Raw genomic sequence first — 22,212 nt, forward strand, 5'->3', positions numbered from 1 at the left:
ACACAGGAAAACAACAGAGTGTGGGTTCAACTGGAGGGCACTGTGTCATGCTCCTGCTTAAAATCTTCTGTGGAATTTGGTGATACATCTTGCTATTACATTGTCAAGGCTTTTCATTATTTGACCCATTTACGATTCTAGTTCATTTACATGGCCAAGTGAAAAGTTACAGACTGGAATAAGACATGAATTTGAGTCCTGGCCTCATTCTTACTATTTATGTGACCGTAGGCAAGGTACTTAAATCTCCACTGTCTTATCTTTAAAACAGGGCTAGGTTATCTGAGGATTGAGACAATGTATTATAAAGAGTCCAAGTTGAGAAAGTACACAAGAAATTACCGGTACTGTGTGTGTGTGTGTGTGTGTGTGTGTATGTTTTATACAGGGGAATTAAACCCAGAGGGGGGCACTCTACCCCTGAGCTATATCCCCATAGCTTATTTTGAGACAGGTTTTTAATATATCACTAAAGATCTAAGTTGCAGAGGCTGAGTTGCTAGATGACAGGTGTGTACCAACTAGCCCAGCTGGTACTTAACCCTTTAAAAAATTCATTTAAATGTTATTTTTAAAATGATAAATCAAAATTGTCCATATTTATACAACAGGTTGTATACATTTGGGGGGTGGTAACTGCAGATGGAACCCAAGAGCCATTACCACTGAACTCCATCCCCAACCTTTTATTATTTTTGAGACACGGTTTTGCTAAGTTGCTATCCTGTCTCAGCAATTTTTGTATATATTAGAGTACCACGTTGTAAATGGATCTCTTGAACATGTTCCTCCTACCTGAAAATTGGTATTCTCATGATATCTCCCCTACCCGCCCCCTTACAACCCTGATAACCACCCATCCACTCTCCGCTTCCATGAACTCAATTCTTTCCGATTCCACGTAAGTGAGATAACATGGTATTTGTCCTACTGTGCCTAGTTCTCTTAATATGTCCTCCAGGTCCATCCACACTGTCAAAACTGACAGAATTTCCTTTTTAAAGGCTGATTGACTTTTGACAAGGCTGCCAAGCACACACAATGAGCTGCAGTCTCCTCCATAAAAGGAGTTGAGAGCCCTGGATCTCCGAATGCAGAATGAACAGGCCCTTTACTCCAACCCGAGTAAAGCCTTACACGTGAAACGACAAAGTCCCCAAACCTTGGACTACACCCCGGAGAAGGTGAGGGTGGAGGTGGACCCTGCGGGACACTCGGCGTCCAGTCCCAGGGGTCCGCTCAGGGGAGGGGACTCGGTGAGAGAGAGGGGCGGGGGCGGCAGTGGGCACCCGGGGAGGGGAGGAGGGGCGAGGCGCTGTCGCCGGCCCCCTCCCCTCGGCTGCGCTCCCCTTCCTTCCCCTCCCGGCCGGGCACCGGAGCGCATCCCGCCAAGGCCTGGCCGCTTCAGGGGGAGGCGCCAACTCGTCGCGGCGCTGGGCCCCCGACCGAGCAGTAACCGCGACCCAGGAGGCGGAGCGGACGCGGCTCCGGCCCGCGCTGAGGTACGGAGGTGCAGGGGTGGAGTAGGAAACCGAGGGGAGGCGCCGGACAGGAAGCGGGCGGCTCTCAGGTACCCCTGCAGCGGGCTACCTCTCCCCGCCCCCGCGGCCCGGCATCTTCGACCTTTGGGGAGGGGCCCGGGGGCCAGAGCTGCGCCCAAGCCAAAGGCCAAGGCGTCGCCGCGCATGCGTAATCCGGCCGGTGGGGGCTGGGTGCGAGTCTGGGAGGCTGTACCCTCGCCCAGGCCGCGGACCGAGGCTCCCTTGCGCCTGCGCGAGTCCGCGCGCGAGGGCTGAGTTCTTGGTTCCGGGTCTACGTCCTGCCCCAGACTTGGGCCAATGCAGCACTGCGCACGCGTCAATTCCCCAGTCTAGGGTCGCGTTTGGTGTCGCCCGGTGACAATCACCTGCTCGGAAGCTACTCCCTTCTAAGTTTACGTGTCCAAGTGGACTTCGAGCTGATACCCAGGCCTTGGGAGGCTCCTGCCTTAGCGTCCCGCCTTCCGTCTACTCTCTCGGCTCAGCTTAGGCTGCCGTTGTTTTCATTTCTGTCGCCTCGACCCGTGACTCCCGTCCCCAAAGCCTGACCCCCTGGCACCCCGGCTCGAAACGGTCGCAGACTCTGTGATAGTTTAGGCTGTGGACATTTGGTCCTGATGTGGAGGGATATTGTGAAAAGTTTCCTTTGCTAGGCGAACTGTTTTGCAACTGCTGTGGAGGGATGGGGATATGTCACTGCACACCTTGAGCTTGAAGGTACTGCTCTGCTCAGCCCCGGAAGTTGAGGTTTTCAGAAGTTGAAAACTTTCCAAGTGTTCTGCCCTGGCCGAGAAAGAAATTCCTGCCTTGAGTTGGAAGGCGAGTTCAGAGTGGATTTTTTTGCTTCTATTCTTTGCAAAATTGCAGAAAAATGTTATAACAGAGCCAAAGGCTGTAACAAAATGCATGTATTGCAGCTGCTTTGTACCGTGCCTGGCTGAATAAAAGTGGTTGAGTTTTACATAAGGTGCTTTGGGACGATGCTCTTTCTACTAGACTCCGAAGTGACTGTCACATTAAATAATGTGTTTGAGGCTTTGAGGAATCTGGCTTTGCACTTTTGTAACACTGAGTTCCTGTTTTACACCTTACCGGTTGTGGTACTTGATTAATCAGTTTCGTGATGCCTGGGGCTACTGTGAAGTGTTTTTAACAATGTCATTACTGTGTGCTTCACAATCTTATGTAATGTGCTGGACAGACATTTGGGAGCTGGAATAGAAAAGCCACTTAGAATCTGAGTACTCTCAGTGAAATGTAATCCCTTTATTTCCTTTGTGTTTGGCACATACATGTTGTTAAGTAGTAGGTAAGGCAACAAGAATGAGACATTTTCAACACCCCACTCCCACCAGACCAGGCCTATTGTTCTTGTCACACCAGGTCTTGTGCTTTTGCTATTTCCTCCATGCTCACTTTACTACTCCACCCAAATCATCCTGGCACCAGACTTTATTCAGTTCTTGAAACAGTCGTGATCAGTTCAGAGAGGTGGCTGCCTCATCTAAAATAGCACCTGCTCTGGCTCTCCAACATCTTATTCTGTAGCCCGGAATCACTATCTGATTTTTATATATTTCTTTGGTTATGTTCTGTCTTCACCATAATTAGAGCACAGAAGGTATTTGTTAACTGTATAAATGCAACTGAAATCTAACTCCTAATTTTGTACTGAAGGTGAATTCATTCAGCAAACATTTTGTATCAGGTGCTCTCCTAGGTGCTTGGGATTTATCAGTAAACAAAAGATCCCTTGTTACTGGAGCCTGCATTCTAGTGAAAAATGATGAACAACCAACATTTAGTTATTATTTCAGAAAATTCTAGAATGAATGAATGAAAAATGGAGAAGAGAAACGTGATTGGGAGTTCAGATATGGCATGCAGTTAATTTATTTATCCATCAGTTCTGGGGATTGAACCCAGGGACTCTCTACTACTGAGTTGCATCCCCAGCCCTTTTGATTTTGAAACAGTGTCTTCCTAAATTGCCCAAGAACTCGTGACCCTCCTGCCTCATCCTCTCAAATAGTTGGGATTGCAGGTGTGCACTGCCACGCCTGGCTGTGGGTTACAATTTTAAATAGCATGGTGATAGTTAGTCTAAAGGATAATTTGAAGGTGGTGCTCAAGATGGAGAACTGAGGTTTAGAATTAAATATATTTCTGGGAGAATATATTCATTACCTTGCTCTAATATGTCTTTCATGGGGCCTGCAATATGACCACTGTGACAGATGGTACCATCCTTTATAGGTTAAAAATCATTTTCTCTAAATAGAGTTCAAATTATTCAGAATTTTGCAGTTTAACTCATCACATCAAATGAAAAGCCTGGATTCTTACGTGGAAGAGACTCACCAACCACTATAGATGTGCTGAGAAAAATTATACAGTCTGCTGTCCATATTCTTACATTCCATATCCAGTTATTAAACCAACCTCAAATTGAAAATATTTTAAAAATATTGAGAGTGTTGAACATGTAGACTTTTCCTCTTATCATTATTCCCTAAAAATAGAGGATGTCAACTATTTAATGGCATTTACATTGTATTAGGTATTGTAATATTTAGAGGCGATTTAAAGTATAAGGATGAACATAGGTTATAGGAAAATGATACACTATTTTATATAAGGGACTTGAGCATTCACAGACTTTCTTATTCATGGGGTGGAGGGGTCCTGTGGACACCAAGAGACATCTGTGTTTTCTTCACCATTTACTCTGCTTTGCAGTTCTTTCTTAGTGTCCTTATGATGTAAGTCATGTGGATGGCTAGTGAAGCTTTCTTCTAAGAGTGATCATTACTTTTCTTTATTTGAAACTGTGCTGGAGAGGAGCTTAAAGCATCTGGTATGATATCATACTGAGATACTAAAAGATATCTCTTAGAAATATTTGAATGAACCTAATCAACTTTTAGGTATAATTAAAGGAGGCTTAGTGAATGAGGCTGACAGGAATGATTCTAGAAAGTAAAGTGTGGTTCCCTGAAGCCCTTTGCTTAAGTAAAGTTGGTTCAAAAATCGAAAAACTGTTTATCTAGAAGTTTAAATGTAGGGAACCCATTGAATTTATTCATGCCCTTAGGAAATTGTCATCTTCAATTTCAATTTTATCAGTAGATAAAGTGAAATTTAAATGCCCCCAAGATACTGCTGCTTTTGAAGTTTATTTGGAGTTATTATAAGTTAAATTGTCCAGGAAAGGGAGGCTGGGAACAGAAGTATTGGGGTTGCAGAGTGACAGTAAGGATCCTGTTCAAGGCTGAAAATGGGAGTATCCACTTCAAAGGAAATGACAGCTTGCCTGCCTGTGAGAGATATTCTTAAATGACCATCAGTGGAAGGCTAGTATGATCCTTAATCTGTAAGGAACATGTGTCTCGTAAACATGGTGACCCTGTCCTAGCACCACGAGGAACCCCAGTTTTTTATTGCCAGCTGGGTTTACAAGAGCTGGCTACATCAATAACTAAGAAAACATTCAAGGAAGCATGCAACACACAAATACTTTTGCTTACAGGATTCAGGGACAGCTCTCAACGTTAAGGGTCCATTGGAAAGAGAGAGACAGCATGTCTAAAACCCTATTTATTGAAGGGAAGACACCAGAAAGTTCCACCCAAATGAGGCAAGGGATTGGGTTTCAGGGGGGTTTAGCCCAGTCCTATTGGGTGACGCCCACTCCCAGAGCTTCACTACCCTGCCCAGCAGAGGTGAGGTCTACCTACTTTCCAGCACACAGAAGCCAGTTCCATACCCCCATCGCTCAAGGCTAAAGGTATGTGCTCAGCTCCTACATGCCCAGCTCCTGTTCATGGCACTCCCTGGCAGTTTTTTCAGCATTAATCAGACTTTGGAGTGTTTCTAAGTCTTCTGTCTTGTCATCCATCCTGTGTATACTTCCCAATGGAAGACTTTTTTGAGCTGACAAGTACTAATGGGTGATAGTATGTGACTCAAACCTGACTTATGACCACTGTAAGAGTCTGTGTCATACAAAATGTCTGTTAAACTGAACAAAAGGAATGCCAAATGGAAAGGAGCCAAAGTCAAGAGGGCCTGCCATGTTGGAGGAATTATGTGTCATGGGGGCCAAGATCTTTAACAATTAGGATTCTATTAGTAGATACGTTTAAATCTATTGAAAAATTGGATTGGATCTATAAGGAACTAAATTTTAAATGAATTTTAAAATGTCTCTTAAGTACCAACTCATATAATATTTGTGTAGTTCTTCTTATTTTTTCATATTTGAAAGTGACCCTTGCTATGTGGCTGAAAAGGCCAATGTTGACAAGCTCAGTAATCTCTTCAAACTAAGTTCATCTTTGCTTTGTACCTCTGCCCCAACACTCTTGGTGAAATTTGAAAACCTTTTGACAAACATGCAATTAAAATAGCAACTGTGTTTCTGTGTTCTACAAGTCAGTTTGCTGGTTTTCATACACACGTGGCAATACCATTTCCTTTGAGGTTGTGCTCTAGTTTTCATTGTGCTTTTACACTTTTTTAGCTTTATTCATCCTGTTTATAATTATTTATTTTAATTAGCTGCTGTTGGTATCTTACTATTATTTGTTGATTTCCAACACCTCATTCAGGAGGAACTAAATTATTGCCAACACTTTTTTGTTTTTTAAAGCACGTGACAGTGGGGATCATGTTTCACACACACACACACACACACACACACACACACATATATATATATATATATATATATATATATATATATATATTAACCTATTTATATTATATTACCTATAACTTCAGAATGACACTAAAAAAGCTGTTGTCAGTAGTGACTCAGCAAAGCGTATACCTGGGAACTGTCATTGTCGCATTGACTTTTATATGATCTGCAGCTCATTAACACACTGATGCTGCAAACTATGTGCTGATGTCCTAAAAGATATTTGGTTTTGTTTACTTTTCTGTTACTTTGATTAGATAAGCATCATTTAATGTGTTGACTTTGTTAAAGGCATTGAATTCTATATTGCAAGGAAATATTTTTATGTTTTATGTTGCTTAAATGTGATCTTCAGAGTTGACCTCGTATTATCAAGTTGAATTTAAAAATAACTAACACTAGATTTCTCTGTAGAAATTTCTTTAATTTTTCCCACTGGGAACACTTCTAAAGTACAGCTGCCAGCATTTAGAAGCCCCCAATTAACTGCCAAGTACTGGCTCTTAAGGCCCACTGTTGGGTGCATTAATGTGGACTCAGGCACTTGAGAGTTACAAATTCCTTTGCACTACATTATTGGTTTTCTGTTTTACATATTTGCTTTGCACTCATTGTCTACTACAGGCAATAAACCAATATTTGTTGAATGAACCAGGCAAATGAATGTTATGTTCTATAATCAGCTTAATTCATTACTTATGTCAGAGGCACTACCAAGTAATATGGCACATTGTGTGGTAGACACACTGACTTCTATTGATTACTTTGCCAAGAATAATATGTACAGACTGCCTATCATATGCTTTGTACAGAGAAATGGTTATTTGATTTGTTCTCTGTATTTGGAATGGATACATTTTCACATTTTCAAATGACTGTCTTCTTGTCTGCTTTAACTGTGTAAGTTACTAAGAGTACAGAAAAAAACTTTCTGAATACAATATGTCCAAATAAGGAGTTAATCTTTCCCAAACAGGGGTGATTTGGAAATAAAGTGTTGAACTATTTAAGTTTAGGAAAACATTTGGAATAAGAAACACGATATAATAGATTACCTTACTTTGATATGTATTTGGTCTTGAAAAATTAACTCTTCCAAAAACTCATAACACTGACTCCTGAGTGACCAGTTTTGGTTCCTCAAAAGGCAGAGATCAGTGGCTGGAGAAGGTCCTTATCTTACCATTTTTCTGTCCATATTGCAAGGCAGTATCAATAAGTATGAGTCTGTATCATCTTTTTATTACATTAAATAAAATGAGGAAATGTATAAGAAACCATTTTGCAAAACACAGAACACTTAATATGAATAATTAACTATAGACATGAGTCAAGCCATATATCCCAAAACAAATGGGAAAAACCGATGACCTTACTATCATCCAATAAGTAAATTTATATAAGATGATTTTATGCTATAACCCTATCAATGTGAAGAATTGTCCCAATACAAATGCCAGCGTCTGCCCTGGGTCTACAAGAAACATTGCCCTCCTGTGCAGGAAAGGCGGGGGAAGTTTGCAAGTAGAATTAGACCAGAAGTACAAAACATACTTTTGCCATTCTAGTACACTGATATTAAATATTTGTTTCTATTTTAGGCTTTTCTTCCATGGCATTTAAAATGCTGTTCTTTATCTATGTTATTATCTTCCTGTGGTATTGATTAGATTTTATTTTAGGGATGCCAAAAGAATTTATGGTTTATGAATTATCATTATCAATACTTTATTCAATTCCTATGTCCATGGTAAAGGAAAAATTAGAATAGTGATATTCTAAGATTTTGCTTTCTTTCATATTGGGTAAACTTTTCCTCTCATACTTAGATGATTAAGCTTAAAATCTTGAAAACCATCTTGTCAATGGAAAAGCCATTGTGTATGAATTCATTGATAGAATTACATGGAACCTTTTATCTTTAGCGTTGCCTATTTTCCTATGGGAGCAGGGTGTGGTGGTATATGCCTGTAATCTCAGCTACTGAGGAGGCTGATGCAGGAAGATCACAAGTTTGATGTCACCCTCAGCAATTTAGTGAGACCCTGTCTCAAAAAATAAAAAAGGACTAGAGCTTAGTGGTAGAGTGCCTCTTAGTTCAGTCCCCTATGAAACACACACACACACACACACACACACACACACACACACACGCATTCACCAAAACAACAAAATGTTCCTATGAAAAATTTCCATCAAAGTCCAGCCAGGCATATGTTCACATCCACAATACATTAAAGTAGTATTGTTCTCTGAATGTTTTTACACTTTATCAAATGGTATGCCATGTATATCATTCTTTCACTTAGTAGTTTTGGTCAACATTGTTTTGGAGATGTAACTGTGTTGATTCTGGATATGCCACAGTTTGTGAATTCCACTGTAGACTCTGTTGGTCAACTCTGCTTGCTATTTCATGTTTTATTGCTATTGTACACAATTGTGTATTTGCTCTACAGTTCATCTTGGTGAGTTTTTCCAAACTACAGGATGTGATTGATTTATTAGTGATGTTGGAATCATTTAACTGTCGTTTCCTATTTATTTATTAATTTGCACCAGGAATTGAACCCAGGGGCATTTAACCACTGAGCCACATCCCCTGCTCCTTTTTTACATTTTATTTTGAGGCAGGATCTTGCTCCATTGCTCAGGGCCACACCAATTTGCTGAGGCTGGCTTTGAACTTGGCATCCTCATACCTCCCAAGTTTCTGGGATTACAGGTATGTGCCATTTAGCTCTTTTTCTTTTAAATTGGAACAGAAAAGGATAAAATAGAATAGTGGAGGATAGAGTAGAAATAGACAAAATAAAAAAGAAAATATCACCAACCATCTCATGTAGAAAGTGTAAGACAATTATTTTGTGAAATTTTTGTTTGAGTTACATATATGTGTCAAAAAAGATTGAAAGATGCTGTGGTTGTCCAGACATTGTGGAGTTATTCTCTAAAGTGATTATATCAATTTACATCTCTTTTGGCAGGATATGAGAGTGCCTTTCAATCTATATCCTCACCAATACTAGGTATTGTCCCTCTTTAAATTTTACAGATCTGATGGATAAGATCAACTTTATTGTGGTTGCATTTCCATGATAAATTCAGTGGTGAATTTTAATATCTTTTAATGTGTGCATTAATTCTGTGAATAGCCTGTATCCTTTGCCTGTTTCCTAATTGTGTTGTTTTATTTATTTGTAGACATTCTTTGTATATTTTAGATACTAATCCTTTGCCAGTTGTCAGTTTTATATGTTGCAAGTATCTTCTCCTGTAGTGTCATAGTTTTTCTCTTTGCTCAACATTACTGGTCTTTGTTTGTGGTTTATGCTTTCATGTCTTATTTAAGAAAATTTTCCATGTCCTGAAGTCATAAAGATATTTTTTATACTTCTAAAAGTTTGAAAGCTTTTTATTTTTATTTTTTTAAGGATTCCATATGAGTATTCCATAAGTACTGGAGATCAAACCCAGAGCCTTGGGTATGATAGGCAAGCACTTAACACTGGCCCCTTGAAGGTTTCCTTTTCTGTCTCATCCTAACTGAACACCTTTTCCATGTCTGTCTCAAATTTAATGGAATAAAAAATAAAAAGAGAAGAGAGGAAGACTGAGGATATGACTCAGCGGTAGAGTGCTTACCTAGTATGCCTAAGTACTTTGATCTCCAGTACTCATTTTTCTATGTTGAAATGCTACAGTTTAAATTTTTTTTTTAGTAAGTGTTTTTGCATATGGGTCAGTGTCCAAATTGTTGAAATCTTGTCTCAAACTTACCAAATAAAATATATATCCCAGTTATATATTATAATCTTAATATTTTTATAATTGAACATCTCTACTGCTGATTTTTTCATAGGAGTTCATCCAATTAAAAGTATTTTTCCCAGATAAATAATGGATTCTTAAATTTGCAAGATAGTATATTTTTTTTCTCTAATAGAATTTATTTATGTATTTGTATTTTCAGTTATATTAACCTTGTTTTAGAAGACAACGTACAAGGACAACTTTATAAGGCAACAGGATTAAAGATGACCGAATACTGGGCTCCAGAAATTTAAAACAACCAGGTACAAATGCATTTGGAGGCAATGTTCTTAGATATTTGGATATATATATATATATATATATATATATATATATATATATATGCATATTTGGATTGTACACAGGAAAAACTTAAAATATACCTACAGCACAGTAGGGGATCTAAGAGTAAGGACTTTGGAACTAGTCCTGGGTCTAATACTAGCTCTGATCCTGAGTGGTGACTGTTGGTCAAATTATTGAAACATTTTTATCAAAAGAGCCAATGATTATACCTTATACTTATGATTGTTTATTTAGGTATTATACAGATTAAATGAAATACTGTCAGGCATAGGATAACTGTTTTTTAACTATTATTATCATACTGTTGTTATTTAGAATACATGTTTAGCTCATCATGAATGTGGTTTATACTGTTGTTATTTAGAATACATGTTTAGCTCAGCATGAATGTGGTTTTCTATAGGTATATTGTGGATTTTTAAAATGTATGTTGATATACTACTACAATATTGATGATAATAGCCTGGTGAAATCATGTGGATCTCAGGATAACTAAAATCTCCACATATTTTCCAAAAACTATATCCCTCAAATAGCACAAATTGGGAAAATTAGTTTTTTTTTTTTAATCAAGTATGTATCATGAAAAACAAAAACAAAAAACAAGCCAACCATTTTCTACAGAGCCAGGGAATTCAACAACAATTTTTTTTATTGTAGCAAATGATAGTAATTAATCTTAAATCATTTCTAAATATTGAAAGACTTTCTGACCAACAAACATAAAATTATGTTAATCTTATATTTAGTGGTAATTGAGTCTTATGAATGTCATTTCTTGGGAGGTGGCGATTTCCATATGCCATCCATGTAATTATGCCTGATCAGCCAATAAACAGAATGCCTGTTTTCCAACCTTTCCTATTTAAAGAGTTTATTATGCTTAAAATTGACCAAGGACACCGAAAAGAGCCATTTATTTTCCAACTTAGAAACCCAGGATACTGTTCCCTGATCTTAGCACATTTCCCTTCCATTGGAACAAAGGTGCCTGAAGTTCAGTGAGGTGAAGTCCTCTTTTTCCTTCTCCCCATTATATCCTTTCCTTTCTCTTCCTTCATTCTTTCCTCACTTTCCCCTTTCCCTCTCCCCCCTCCTTCCGCCCACTGTATAACTTTTGGATTCTTTCCCTCTATTCTTCTCTTTTATTACCCCCTCCCCCATTTTGTGGCACTGAAGATTGGACCCAGTACTTGGGCGTGCTAGGTAAGCACTCTACCACTGAGTCACATCCTCAGTCTTCCTCTCTTCTCTTTTTATTTTTTATTCCATTAAATTTGAGACAGACATGGAAAAGGTGTTTTCAGTTAGGATGAGACAGAAAAGGAAACCTTCAAGGGGCTGGGGTGGGGCCCAGTGATAAGTGCTTGCCTATCATACCCAAGGCTCTGGGTTTGATTTCCAGTACTGAGGGAGGGAGGGAGGGAGGGAGGGAGAGGAAGGAAGGAAGGAAGGAAGGAGGGAGGGAGGGAGGGAGGGAGGGAGGGAAGGAAGGAAGGAAGGAAGGAAGGAAGGAAGACCATACAACCCTGGGTTGGCAGGTTCCAGAACACAAGAGCTTTATTCCAAGAATGCTTCCAACATAGACCTTGTGTTCACTCTGAGCCATAGAGTTGTAGTGCTTATAGCCACAAATGAATCATGGTCCCCTTTTAAGAAGTTTCAAATTAATAGAGAAGATAAATCATATAAGAACAACTATGACATGAGGCAGAATATGAAAGGTGCCATTAAGAAGTTTTAAAAAAAATCCTATGGAAATACGTAGGGGAAGGTGTGTCTGCCTATTTGAATAATTAGGAAGCACACAGATATGTGAAGTTCAGTGGTGGTCATACTGGGTTTTAGAGAAAATTAGGATTTAACACATCTGCCAAAATGGCATAGATGATGTGTAGTATTAAATATGGCAAAATATCTTTTCATATTGTCAACTAGATCAAGTTTTATAGATTTACAAGTGAGAAACTTCTAAGTGATCCTGTTTAAAAACAAGCATGTCTTTTTAAGTTTGCTTTCTAAATGCGAGAGATAATGATTTATTACTAATTGCCATAGTTTTGAATTATAATTATTCTGTATATATTACTATTCCTCGTATTCTGAGAGACTATTTACAGCTGAGGAAAAAAGATTACTAAGATTCTCAAGGGTATGTAAAACATTGGTAAAGAACACTAGTAAAGAATGGACCTCATTTGTTTTTTATCTTTAAGTTTCAAAATCTACTGTAGCAAATACCAGATAAAATTTTCTGATATTAGTACTTAATGGATTGCATATAATAGCACCCAACTTAATAAATTAGAGACAAATCAACATTGTTAAATACAGTTTTATTAAATTGCTTTTGGAGGGGACAATATTTTGCTTATATTCATTTTTAGTGGTGAGGTAGTGAACCGTGAGCCATGGCGCAGACATGCTGGTGTCTTTCTGTAGGGCTGCCCTTGCTGTCACTTCTGCATGGTAGTGAGAAGTCATTGTGCAGATGGTTGCGAAGGCAAGACCATTCAATGCTGCTATTTCACACTTGCTGGCTCTCATTTCAGATTTTTTTTTTTTTTAAAACAAAGGAAAACAAAGCCATATTCATTCATTCACCCTTTCATCCATTTCATTCATTTCTCCATTTTTTTTTTCCAGCTTAGCAAACTACATATTCTTCAGTGGAGCTGAGAATTGATAAGTCTGCTCTTCACAGTGATTTGGAACTTTCCAATCCCAGAGAAAGGTTGACCAAGGTCTAAAATTTATTTTTCCTTACCTGTAGATGACAACTCTAAAATGAAAATTTTCTACTCATTTTCTTATAGACATAAGGATCTCTGTTTTATCCTGGGATTACTTTTCTAGAACTCAGCAGAACGATTCCCATGAGAATTCCAGAACAGTTAAAATACCCTGTGGGTTTTTTTTGGAGGTTAACTTCCATGGCCAGAGCTTAATTTCCTTCATCATATTTGAGCTCAGCTTATTTTCTCTGATAATTAAAAGTAATTTTTTTTTTTGAGACGAGGTCTTGCTGTGTTGCCCAGGTTGGTCTTAAACTCCTGAGCTCAAGCAGTCCTTCTGCCTTGGCCTCCCAAATGCTAGAACTACAGGGGTCGAAACCATCCCTGATTAGAACTAAAGTGATTTTAACCTGCCTTACTTCATCTGACATATGGATCCTGATTTTACCACATACTTTTTCCTCAGGGACTACACAGAATTGAGTCCATATGGAAGAAGAACTTCCTCTTTTCTATGGAGAAAGTGGCAAGGTTAGAAAAAAATCATGCCCTTGGAGCATGTGTATTCTGTTGCATGAAACATACTTCATCAAGTTGGTCAATGATAGGAAGATCAGTGAGATGGTATCCATCTTTGAGGTGCTCACTGTATGATGACTGAGATGTCAACAGATAGTTATTATGGGGTGTAGAATGCTGAAGGGGCCAGCAGGGAACTGATGACTGTCTGAAGGATGGAGAAAAGGGCTCCTAGGGACAGGTGATCTTTGACCTGGATGAGGAGGAGCTCAGGCCTCCTGTCATAGATGACACTATCCTGCAAAAGGTTCTGAGATAAACAATGTTTAGTCCTTTCTCAAAGAGATTTAAAAAATATTATAAAATATGTAATCTTAGAAGAAGGAATGAGAGCCTGGTAGTGTTTGTCTTTAAAATGGCATCTCTAGAATTAGGTCCAGGTTTGGCTCAGGCACCCTCCTGACTTCCCATACCACTGCCGGGGGCGATAATTTATTCCAGGCCAGCTTTCTTTTACTGTTTGGTTCACATCAGTTTCCCCTCCCCCACCTGTAACTGGCATCTGAGAGATGTGAACCACTTCTGCATCCATTTAAGATTTTAATATTAGCTTAAGGAAAACATAATGAAGAAAACGTATCTGTTGTATAAATTAGAAACCAAGATAGATGTTATGAGTCCTTTGAATGTGTACCCGTGGAGCCATGCTTCTGCATCTCTGTGAGGAATCAAGTGGGTGATTCTATCTTCATAGGCTGTATTTTAAATTGAATTGTGATAACTTTGACAGTTATCTGTAATTAAGTGAAGTATCATTAGTGTCTCCATAAAATGGAGAAATTCAGACACAGAGGTACACCTACAGGCCAGACAACGTGAACAGACAAGGGGAGAAGACAGCTATCTGTAAGCCAAGAATCCAGGCCTGGAATGGATCCTTCCTGCATACTCAGGAGGAAGCAAACTAGCTGACACCTTGATTTTGAAGTTTTAGTTTTCAGAACTGTCAGATGATAAATTTCTGTTGTTTAAGCCACCTGGTTTGCCATACTTTTTACAGCTGTTCTAGAAAACTCATACAATGTTTTTGGGGTATTTGTTCCTAATAGTCCCAGACCCAAGTAGACAATGAGGAAAGCCAGCTTCTCAAACTGAAGTTCAGGTAAAGCTTGCCCAGGGAACAAAACATTTGGACCACTTCCCTGTTGTCACCTTCAGCATTGTTCTTTTCCAAGGCTTTGCTTTGCTAAGACTTAGGCAGCAGATGAAATGGCAGTCCTCTCTCCCTCCCTTCTCCCCTCCCTCCTCTCTCTGTCTTTTCTTGCTTTTACAACCAGCCTAGTTTCCACAGCTGCATTGAAGACCTAGCCGATATTTAAAGTACTTGTTAAAACTCAGCTCCCCAGAGTTCAGTTTGGATGATTCCTGTGTCCTCGAGGAAAATTAATAGGTGAGATCTGATGCCACCTGGGCCTTTGGCGCCTGCTTGCCGTGAGAGCAGTACTGAAGCCCTTGGGCTTGAAGGCAATTCCTGCTGCTGTGAGAGGCCTCTCAGAAATAGACAGGACTTGCTCCTCCTTAAACTGGTTTTAACTCTCTTCTGCAGAATGGGGCAAAGAAATTTTATTAATAGTCTCAATATATACATTTTTTATTTCCTTTTCAGCCAGTACGGGCTACTCTGTCATCTTTGAAGATGTTAGATGTGGGAAAGTGGCCAATTTTTTCCCTTTGTTCCGAGGAAGAATTGCAGTTAATTCGTCAGGCTTGTGTCTTTGGCAGTGCTGGCAATGAAGTTTTATATACTACAGTAAATGATGAGGTAATTCTCAAGAAAAAAAATTACCCACCCATGTTTTTAGTAATGGATTTGTTAAATCAAAGATCTCAGAGGAGCTAAGGAATCAAAGTTAAAAACAGCACAGAAAGTCAAATTATATTTATTCTATAAAAAGCAGTTTTGCGGGGCTGGGATTGTGGCTCAGCAGTAGAACGCTCGCCTAGTATGGGCGGGACCCAGGTTCCATCCTTAGCACCACATAAAAATAAAGGCATTGTGTTATGTTCATCTATACCTAAAAAAATAAATATTTTTTTTTAAAAAAGCAGTTTGCTTTCAGAAGACTGTACCTGTTTAAGTGAAATTTATAGGCTCATCAAAAATAGAGCTGTTTGAACCAACAGTTGTTTTTCCCACAGATCTTTGTGCTTGGCACGAACTGCAGTGGCTGTCTGGGGTTAGGTGATGTCCAGAGCACCATTGAACCTCGAAGACTGGATTCTTTAAGTGGCAAAAAGATAGCTTGTCTCAGCTATGGAAGTGGTCCACACATTGTCCTGGCAACAACAGGTAACAGATATTCAGTGGAGAGTTTTAGCCATTGCTCTATTTGTTGAAAAAGAAATCGAGTCCCGCTCCTGAAATCTAGAACGTATTGTCATATTGGGCAAGCGTTGCTGGCACTGTCCTATGAACTTGACCATGAGCTGGACAACACGAAATGGGAATATATCAGAATATCAGTGTAAGATGATCCAGCAGATAGAATCTAGCATTTACTGGCATGTGTGAACAACAACACATTAGGCCCAGTGAACCCCTTCTGTTTAGAGGTGTGATCACTGTAGGAGGTGCTACACTCCCTGTGGACCTTGGGAAATCTACATTTTGAGCTTTAAATTCCTGATCTATGAATTGAGAGACTATCCCTTGATTCCAGCATCCCCTGTAATGCTTCATTCTGTGCTGCTTTTACACTGAATAGTGATGGATGGTTTTAGTTGGCATTAGTAATCCAAGGAATTGAACATGCTCATGGCCAGCTCATGGATTCTAAATGAGATATTGTAATTAAGTGACACTGTGGAGTTTTCTTTAAGTTTAGTATTCATTTTATTTGTATTCTTTAAACTGAAAATAAATTTCATAAATATTCATTTACATGTTTATTTCACATTAAAAATTATGTTTTAGGGATTTCTTTTTTTGGTTTGCAGTACTAGGTTAGATTATTCAGACTGCCTCTTCACTGAAAACTACCAAATTCTAGATAAAATATTTTCTTTTTAAAAATAAATTTATAAAGCACTGACAAGGCAGAAAGGAATTATCAGACTAGATTTAATAGAAAGTGTTAGAACTACGAGGTTAGAAGAGAACTTGAAGCCATTTTTCTCTTAAGGCTTCTGCCACTCCACTGCCACTGAGCTGTGGTTTGGCAGTACTCAGAAGGGAAGGGACTTTCATCAAGGTCCTGCCTCACAGGAGCATGACAGAATACCGCCCAGGCAGACTGGGACCACAAAAGGTGCCGGCTCAGGAAAGTACTGACCACTTCCTGAGGCCTGAACAGAATTACTTGCCCTGAGCAAAACAGGCAGGAAAAAAGAGCAATGAAATAAACCCTCCCCCTGCGACTGTGTACCCCCATGGATTTGTAGTTTAACTCACATTAGACTAGATGGTTCAAGAAATCTCAAATTGAATTTATTAGAGGTCCTGGACTGGTAGAAGTTAATTCCTCTCTAGAGGAAGGACCTTCATCTGCGGCCTGAGGCAACCACAACCTTAAGGTCAATGGCAATGAGCAGCACACGGTCTAAGAGAGCCAGGCACACAGGAAACAAGGCACCAGGATGCTTTACAACTAGTTTAAAGATCTTGATTGGCTTTTCTTTCCGATTTTAGAATCAGGTAATAATTCTTTCCATAAATTAGCATGTGTGTCCTGGTGAGCTGAGCAGAGGAGGTTGTTTAAGAAAAGGGCTGAAGAAAACAGAAACAAAGAACAGACTGATCATTTCAATGAGTATACACCATATGATTCCATTTATGTAAAATTTAAAACCAGGAAGTCAGGTGCAGCAGCACCCACCTGTAATCTCAGCTACTCAGGAGGCTGAGGCAGGAAGATTGCAAGCTGGACACCCATCTGGGCAACTTAGCAAGGCCCTGTCTCAAGATCAGATTTAAAGAATAGGGACTGGGGGTGTAACTCAGTGGGACAGAAGCCCTGGGTTAAATCCCCAGTAAAATAAATAAAGTCAAAAAACATAAAAAACTAAATTTTTTTATGCAAGAGGCATATATGAGGGGTCTTTAGGGGTAATCATAATTTATATTTTGACATGAGTAGTCCTATATGGATATGTGCTTTATAATTATTCATAAAACTGTAATATTTGTTTAATGAACTTTCCTGTGTATGTTGCACATAAATAAGGTAATACATTTTTTTAAAAAACTAACTTAGTGATCATTTTATAGATAAGGAAACTAAGATCCAGAAAAGTTAAGTAGCTTTACAATCTTTTAACTTTCAATCTAATATTTTGTCCATTATTTTTAGAAGATTTTTCTTTGCTGATTATTAAAACCCATATTACAGCTATTATAATTGTGTGAATTTAAATATTATCTTTTTTTCTTTGAGGTAGAAGGCAGTTTATACTTTCCAAATAGATTCTTTTACAGAATGAATTTGGTAGACTAAGGAAATTGATTAGCTCTTTGCAGCTGAGTTTTTAGTTTTCATTTGTAGCAGTTGTGCAGTCTATAGTTTCATATAATGAAGCAGATGTTTTAAGAGCTGGTTTTTGTCTTTTTTATTTGCAGAAGGAGAAGTCTTTACCTGGGGTCATAATGCTTACAGCCAGCTGGGCAACGGGACAACGAATCATGGCTTAGTGCCCTGTCATATCTCTACTAATTTGTCAAATAAACAAGTAATTGAAGTTGCCTGTGGGTCCTACCATTCTTTGGTCCTAACAGCTGATGGAGAGGTGAGAACAGTCAGCATAAAAGCTCATTGATTTTAAATATATATATATATATATATATATATATATATATAAACATTCTATAGATCCCTTTAGCAGTCGTGGAAATGTGATGGTTTGATTAAAATAATTGCCCCCTTCAAATTCAGTCTTCTTCTTGGTAACAGTTCTTAGTCATGGTATTTATATTATGAAGTTTACCTGTATGTATTAAGGACTTCCATCACTGCAAAATTTATTTATTTTTTTATTTTGTGTGGGGCTGGGGTTTGAATCCAGCACTTCACACATGCTAGGCAAGCACTCCACCACTGAGCTCTATCCTTAGCCCTGCTGCAAAATTTAAAAGGATGTGTTTTTTTCTTCTACATAGTGAAGAGATTATTTATTTATTTATGTGGTGCTGGGACCTGAACCCAGGGCCTTGTGCATGCAAGGCAAGCCCTCTACCGTCTGAGCTATATCCCCAGCCTGAGTTTATTTATTTTTAAAAATTCAGAAATGTCGAAAAATGTGGCTGAAGCAAAGTAGATATTTTTATCTTATGTGACATTTGATTGTAATTATTACTGTTTAGGTAGATAACACCTATTATCTAACTTCATAAAATAATACAATGGGTAAGAATGACTTTTCTAAGAATTTCTTTGCCTGTGCATGTGAGAATTTCTGGTTCTGAGGCTCTTTTGGAGAAATGGTGAGGTGCTGTAAGCATCTGTCAGCATCCAGCTGAGACTCTATAAATTAACATGTTTCATTTGTCAACCTTTTCTTTCACATAGGTATTTGCCTGGGGTTATAATAACTCTGGGCAGGTAGGATCTGGGTCAACAGCAAATCAGCCAATCCCTCGAAGAGTCACAGGCTGTTTACAGAATAAAGTAGTCATGAACATAGCGTGTGGACAGATGTGCTCAATGGCAGTAGTGGACACTGGGGAGGTAGGAAGTTTATTTCACATTTTGTTTAAAAAGCTTTTTCCACATCAATGTGGTGAGCATTGGCATGTTTCTCCTAACAGCATTGGGCTGGCATCTGTCTTCCGTGAGCTCTGTGTTTCTCGTCTCCTAGGTCTACGTCTGGGGTTACAATGGGAATGGGCAGCTGGGACTTGGCAGCAGTGGCAACCAGCCAACCCCCTGCAGGGTGGCAGCTCTGCAAGGCATTCGTGTCCAGCGGGTACGTCCACTGTTGGTCTGAGTGCGCATGTTTTGATCTTTGGTGGCAAAGATACTGGTATATTAAAATGTAGTGTTCTTAGCAGAATGAAAAGATCAGCTGCTTGAATATTTTCACTGAAGTAAAAGTTAAGGCTCTTTTTCCCTCAATTAAGTTGTACCTGTCAGGAAATGTCTACTTCTAGGGTACTGTCATGCATAGCTTCTGGAATACAAGTTGTTACAGCTTTTCATGAAGAATCTTTGGCACGATGTTTCAGAGCCTTAGAAATCTTAAGATCTCTTAACTTAAAATTCTACCCCTGGGGAACTGTCCTAAGGAACCAAAGAGAAAATCTATTGAATTAGTTAAGAAAAAGCAAAAAATTTAAAAAAGGACTAATAGAACAATAAGCTGATTAGAGAGGCTATTCCAAGTCTATATGATGGAAATGATGTTTACAAAGAATTCTAAAGGATAGGAGAGTGTCTATTTGTAACAGTAAGTGAAAAGAAACAAGATACAGAACTGCATATACAATGTCATCATTAAAAGTTATGATGCATACATCTGTCTCTATGTAAATAGGAGAAAAAAAGCAACCCTGATCTTAAGAGTACTTTTTCAGGGGCTGGGGCTGTAGCTCAGTAGTAGAGCACTTGCCTCTCACATGTGAGGTACTGGGTTCGATCCTCAGCACCACATCAACATAAATAAAGTGAAGGCATTGTGTCCATCTACAACTAAAAAGAGTACTTTTTCATATTTATACTTTATTTTCTGCATTGAGTACATTTCCTCTAATAATCAGAAAAAGGAATAAAAGTATCTCTTTCTTACATTCAGCCCACACCCCTTGGTTTCTGTGAGCATGAAGAAAACCACATGAAGGTCATAGTGAACTGGGCTCTGGCCTCTGCTGCCTGCCCACCCCCTGGGAGGCCCATGCGAGTATTGGGAGGGTAGAGTATTGGTTAGCTTAACATCTCCCTTATGGGCTGCCTGCCTTTTCCTTCACTTTGTTTTTTGATTTTTAACCTAGTGGGTGGGAGTAGTGAGACATTTCTTTCTCTCTGTAGGTCTGAGAGGATTGTTTTGTTCCCCTTCCAGGTTGCCTGTGGCTATGCACACACGTTAGTATTAACAGATGAAGGTCAAGTGTATGCTTGGGGAGCAAATTCTTACGGCCAGTTGGGCACTGGCAATAAAAGTAACCAGTCCTACCCTACCCCTGTCGTTGTGGAAAAGGACAGGTAATGTGTGTGTTTTCAAAATAACCTGCTGGTCTCCCGAGATTAGATGGGACTTAGATGTGATTTAGAATTGTGTGCCATTTACTGCTACCATCACAATATTCTTTAAGCAGAGGAGCCACTCCCTTTTTAAAGCCAGCTTATGAATTGTTGGGAAGGTTGACTGTGTTAACTAGCCTATTTTCACTTACCTGTATTTCATTTATTCCTCCAGTAGCTACTCTGTGCGAGCTAGAATGACCAAACTTACAACAGCTGTTCTCTCTCCCTCTCACACATACGTTTTCTCCCCTCTGCTACTTTTGGTTTTCATTCTTGAAGGGAAGTTGATAACATTGGAAGTTTGGTGTGGGGCAATGAGTGCCCTGAATGGGCTGTGAGGCCGCTCCTCAGCTGCTTATGGAATTTTCCAGTAGAAAACAACTGGGGCAGTTCATCACTTTAACTCCCAAGCTAAAGCTATGGGAAGAGTAAAATGGTTTAAATATTAAGACTTCGTGTTGTACACTTGTTTATAAGGTTGAGTTAAGTCATTAGTGCATCCAGAAGTAGTTTCCAAATTATCCTAACGTTTTTGTAAGCCCTCTGAATTTCTCAGGTGTGGCCATATCACTGGCTTTTTTTTTTGCTCTTTGTTTCTTTTTAAATTTTTATTTGTTCTTTTTAGATATACATGACAGTGGAGGGCATTCTGACATATTAAGCATACATGAAGTATAACTTATTTTAATTAGGATCCCATTCTTGTGGTCAAACATGATGTGGAGTTACACTGGTCATGTGTTCATGTACGAACATAGGAATGTTATGTCCAATTCCTTCTACTCTATCATGTGCCCCTCCGCAATTGTGTGCTAGCATCCTCAAATCAGAGAGAACCGTCAGCTCATTTCACTTAGCATGGTAATCTCCAGTTCCACCCATTTACCAGCCAATGGCAAATCTCATTCTTCTTTATGACTGAGTAATATTCCATTGTGTATAAATACCACATTTTCTTGACACTAGTGTGAAGCAAAAACATTTCATTATCTTTTCTTTTAAACCAGGGTTGTAGTTATTATAGAAATTTTTACTTTTTAAAAAACTTTTGCATGATTTTATTATACTTGCTTTAAAAATAGATGTATGGATAAATAGATTAGTTGGCACTTATATGCAGTTCTCTTATATTTTTCTGTTGAAATACTTAACAAAAGTGACCAAATAGTGGTTTCTCAACACCTCACTTTTCATTTATGTATGTGAATTCAGTTGCTATTATTTACCCTAAGTTGAATAGGTTTTTAAAAACTGTTTTCACCAAAACTCTTAGAATAAGACCCTTGACCCATTAAAGCAACCCTGGTAGGAGCTGATTATCCCGTGTCATTTGCTTTATTTATCTTGTAAAGGAGCCAGGAAGCTCT

At 39.0% G+C, this 22,212-nt stretch overlaps 1 protein-coding gene across 6 annotated transcripts in view; it reads left to right on the forward strand.

The window, feature by feature from the left end:
* The first annotated feature begins 1,048 nt into the window (after positions 1-1,048).
* Rcbtb2 (RCC1 and BTB domain containing protein 2) overlaps positions 1,049-22,212 on the forward strand; it is a 46,861-nt gene continuing 25,697 nt past the window's right edge. The window contains exons 1-10 of one of the 6 annotated variants that reach the window (XM_046454009.2): positions 1,049-1,184; positions 10,214-10,316; positions 13,006-13,103; positions 13,561-13,625; positions 15,280-15,435; positions 15,813-15,963; positions 18,229-18,395; positions 19,175-19,333; positions 19,464-19,571; positions 20,661-20,803. In XM_046454009.2, the coding sequence (XP_046309965.1) occupies positions 13,584-13,625; positions 15,280-15,435; positions 15,813-15,963; positions 18,229-18,395; positions 19,175-19,333; positions 19,464-19,571; positions 20,661-20,803 (926 nt within the window). In that variant the 5' untranslated portion in view covers positions 1,049-1,184; positions 10,214-10,316; positions 13,006-13,103; positions 13,561-13,583. Of the gene's footprint in view, positions 1,185-1,363; positions 1,503-10,213; positions 10,317-13,005; positions 13,104-13,560; positions 13,626-15,279; positions 15,436-15,812; positions 15,964-18,228; positions 18,396-19,174; positions 19,334-19,463; positions 19,572-20,660; positions 20,804-22,212 lie in introns of those variants that run through there. The other 5 variants (XM_046454008.2, XM_046454013.2, XM_046454012.2 and 2 more) reach the window with 5 other exon arrangements.

Source organism: Marmota monax, unplaced genomic scaffold, assembly GCF_021218885.2.
Source record: "Marmota monax isolate L192 unplaced genomic scaffold, Marmota_monax_Labrador192_F-V1.1 WCK01_AAM20220418_F8-fsc00011, whole genome shotgun sequence".
Classification (NCBI taxonomy): domain Eukaryota; kingdom Metazoa; phylum Chordata; class Mammalia; order Rodentia; family Sciuridae; genus Marmota; species Marmota monax.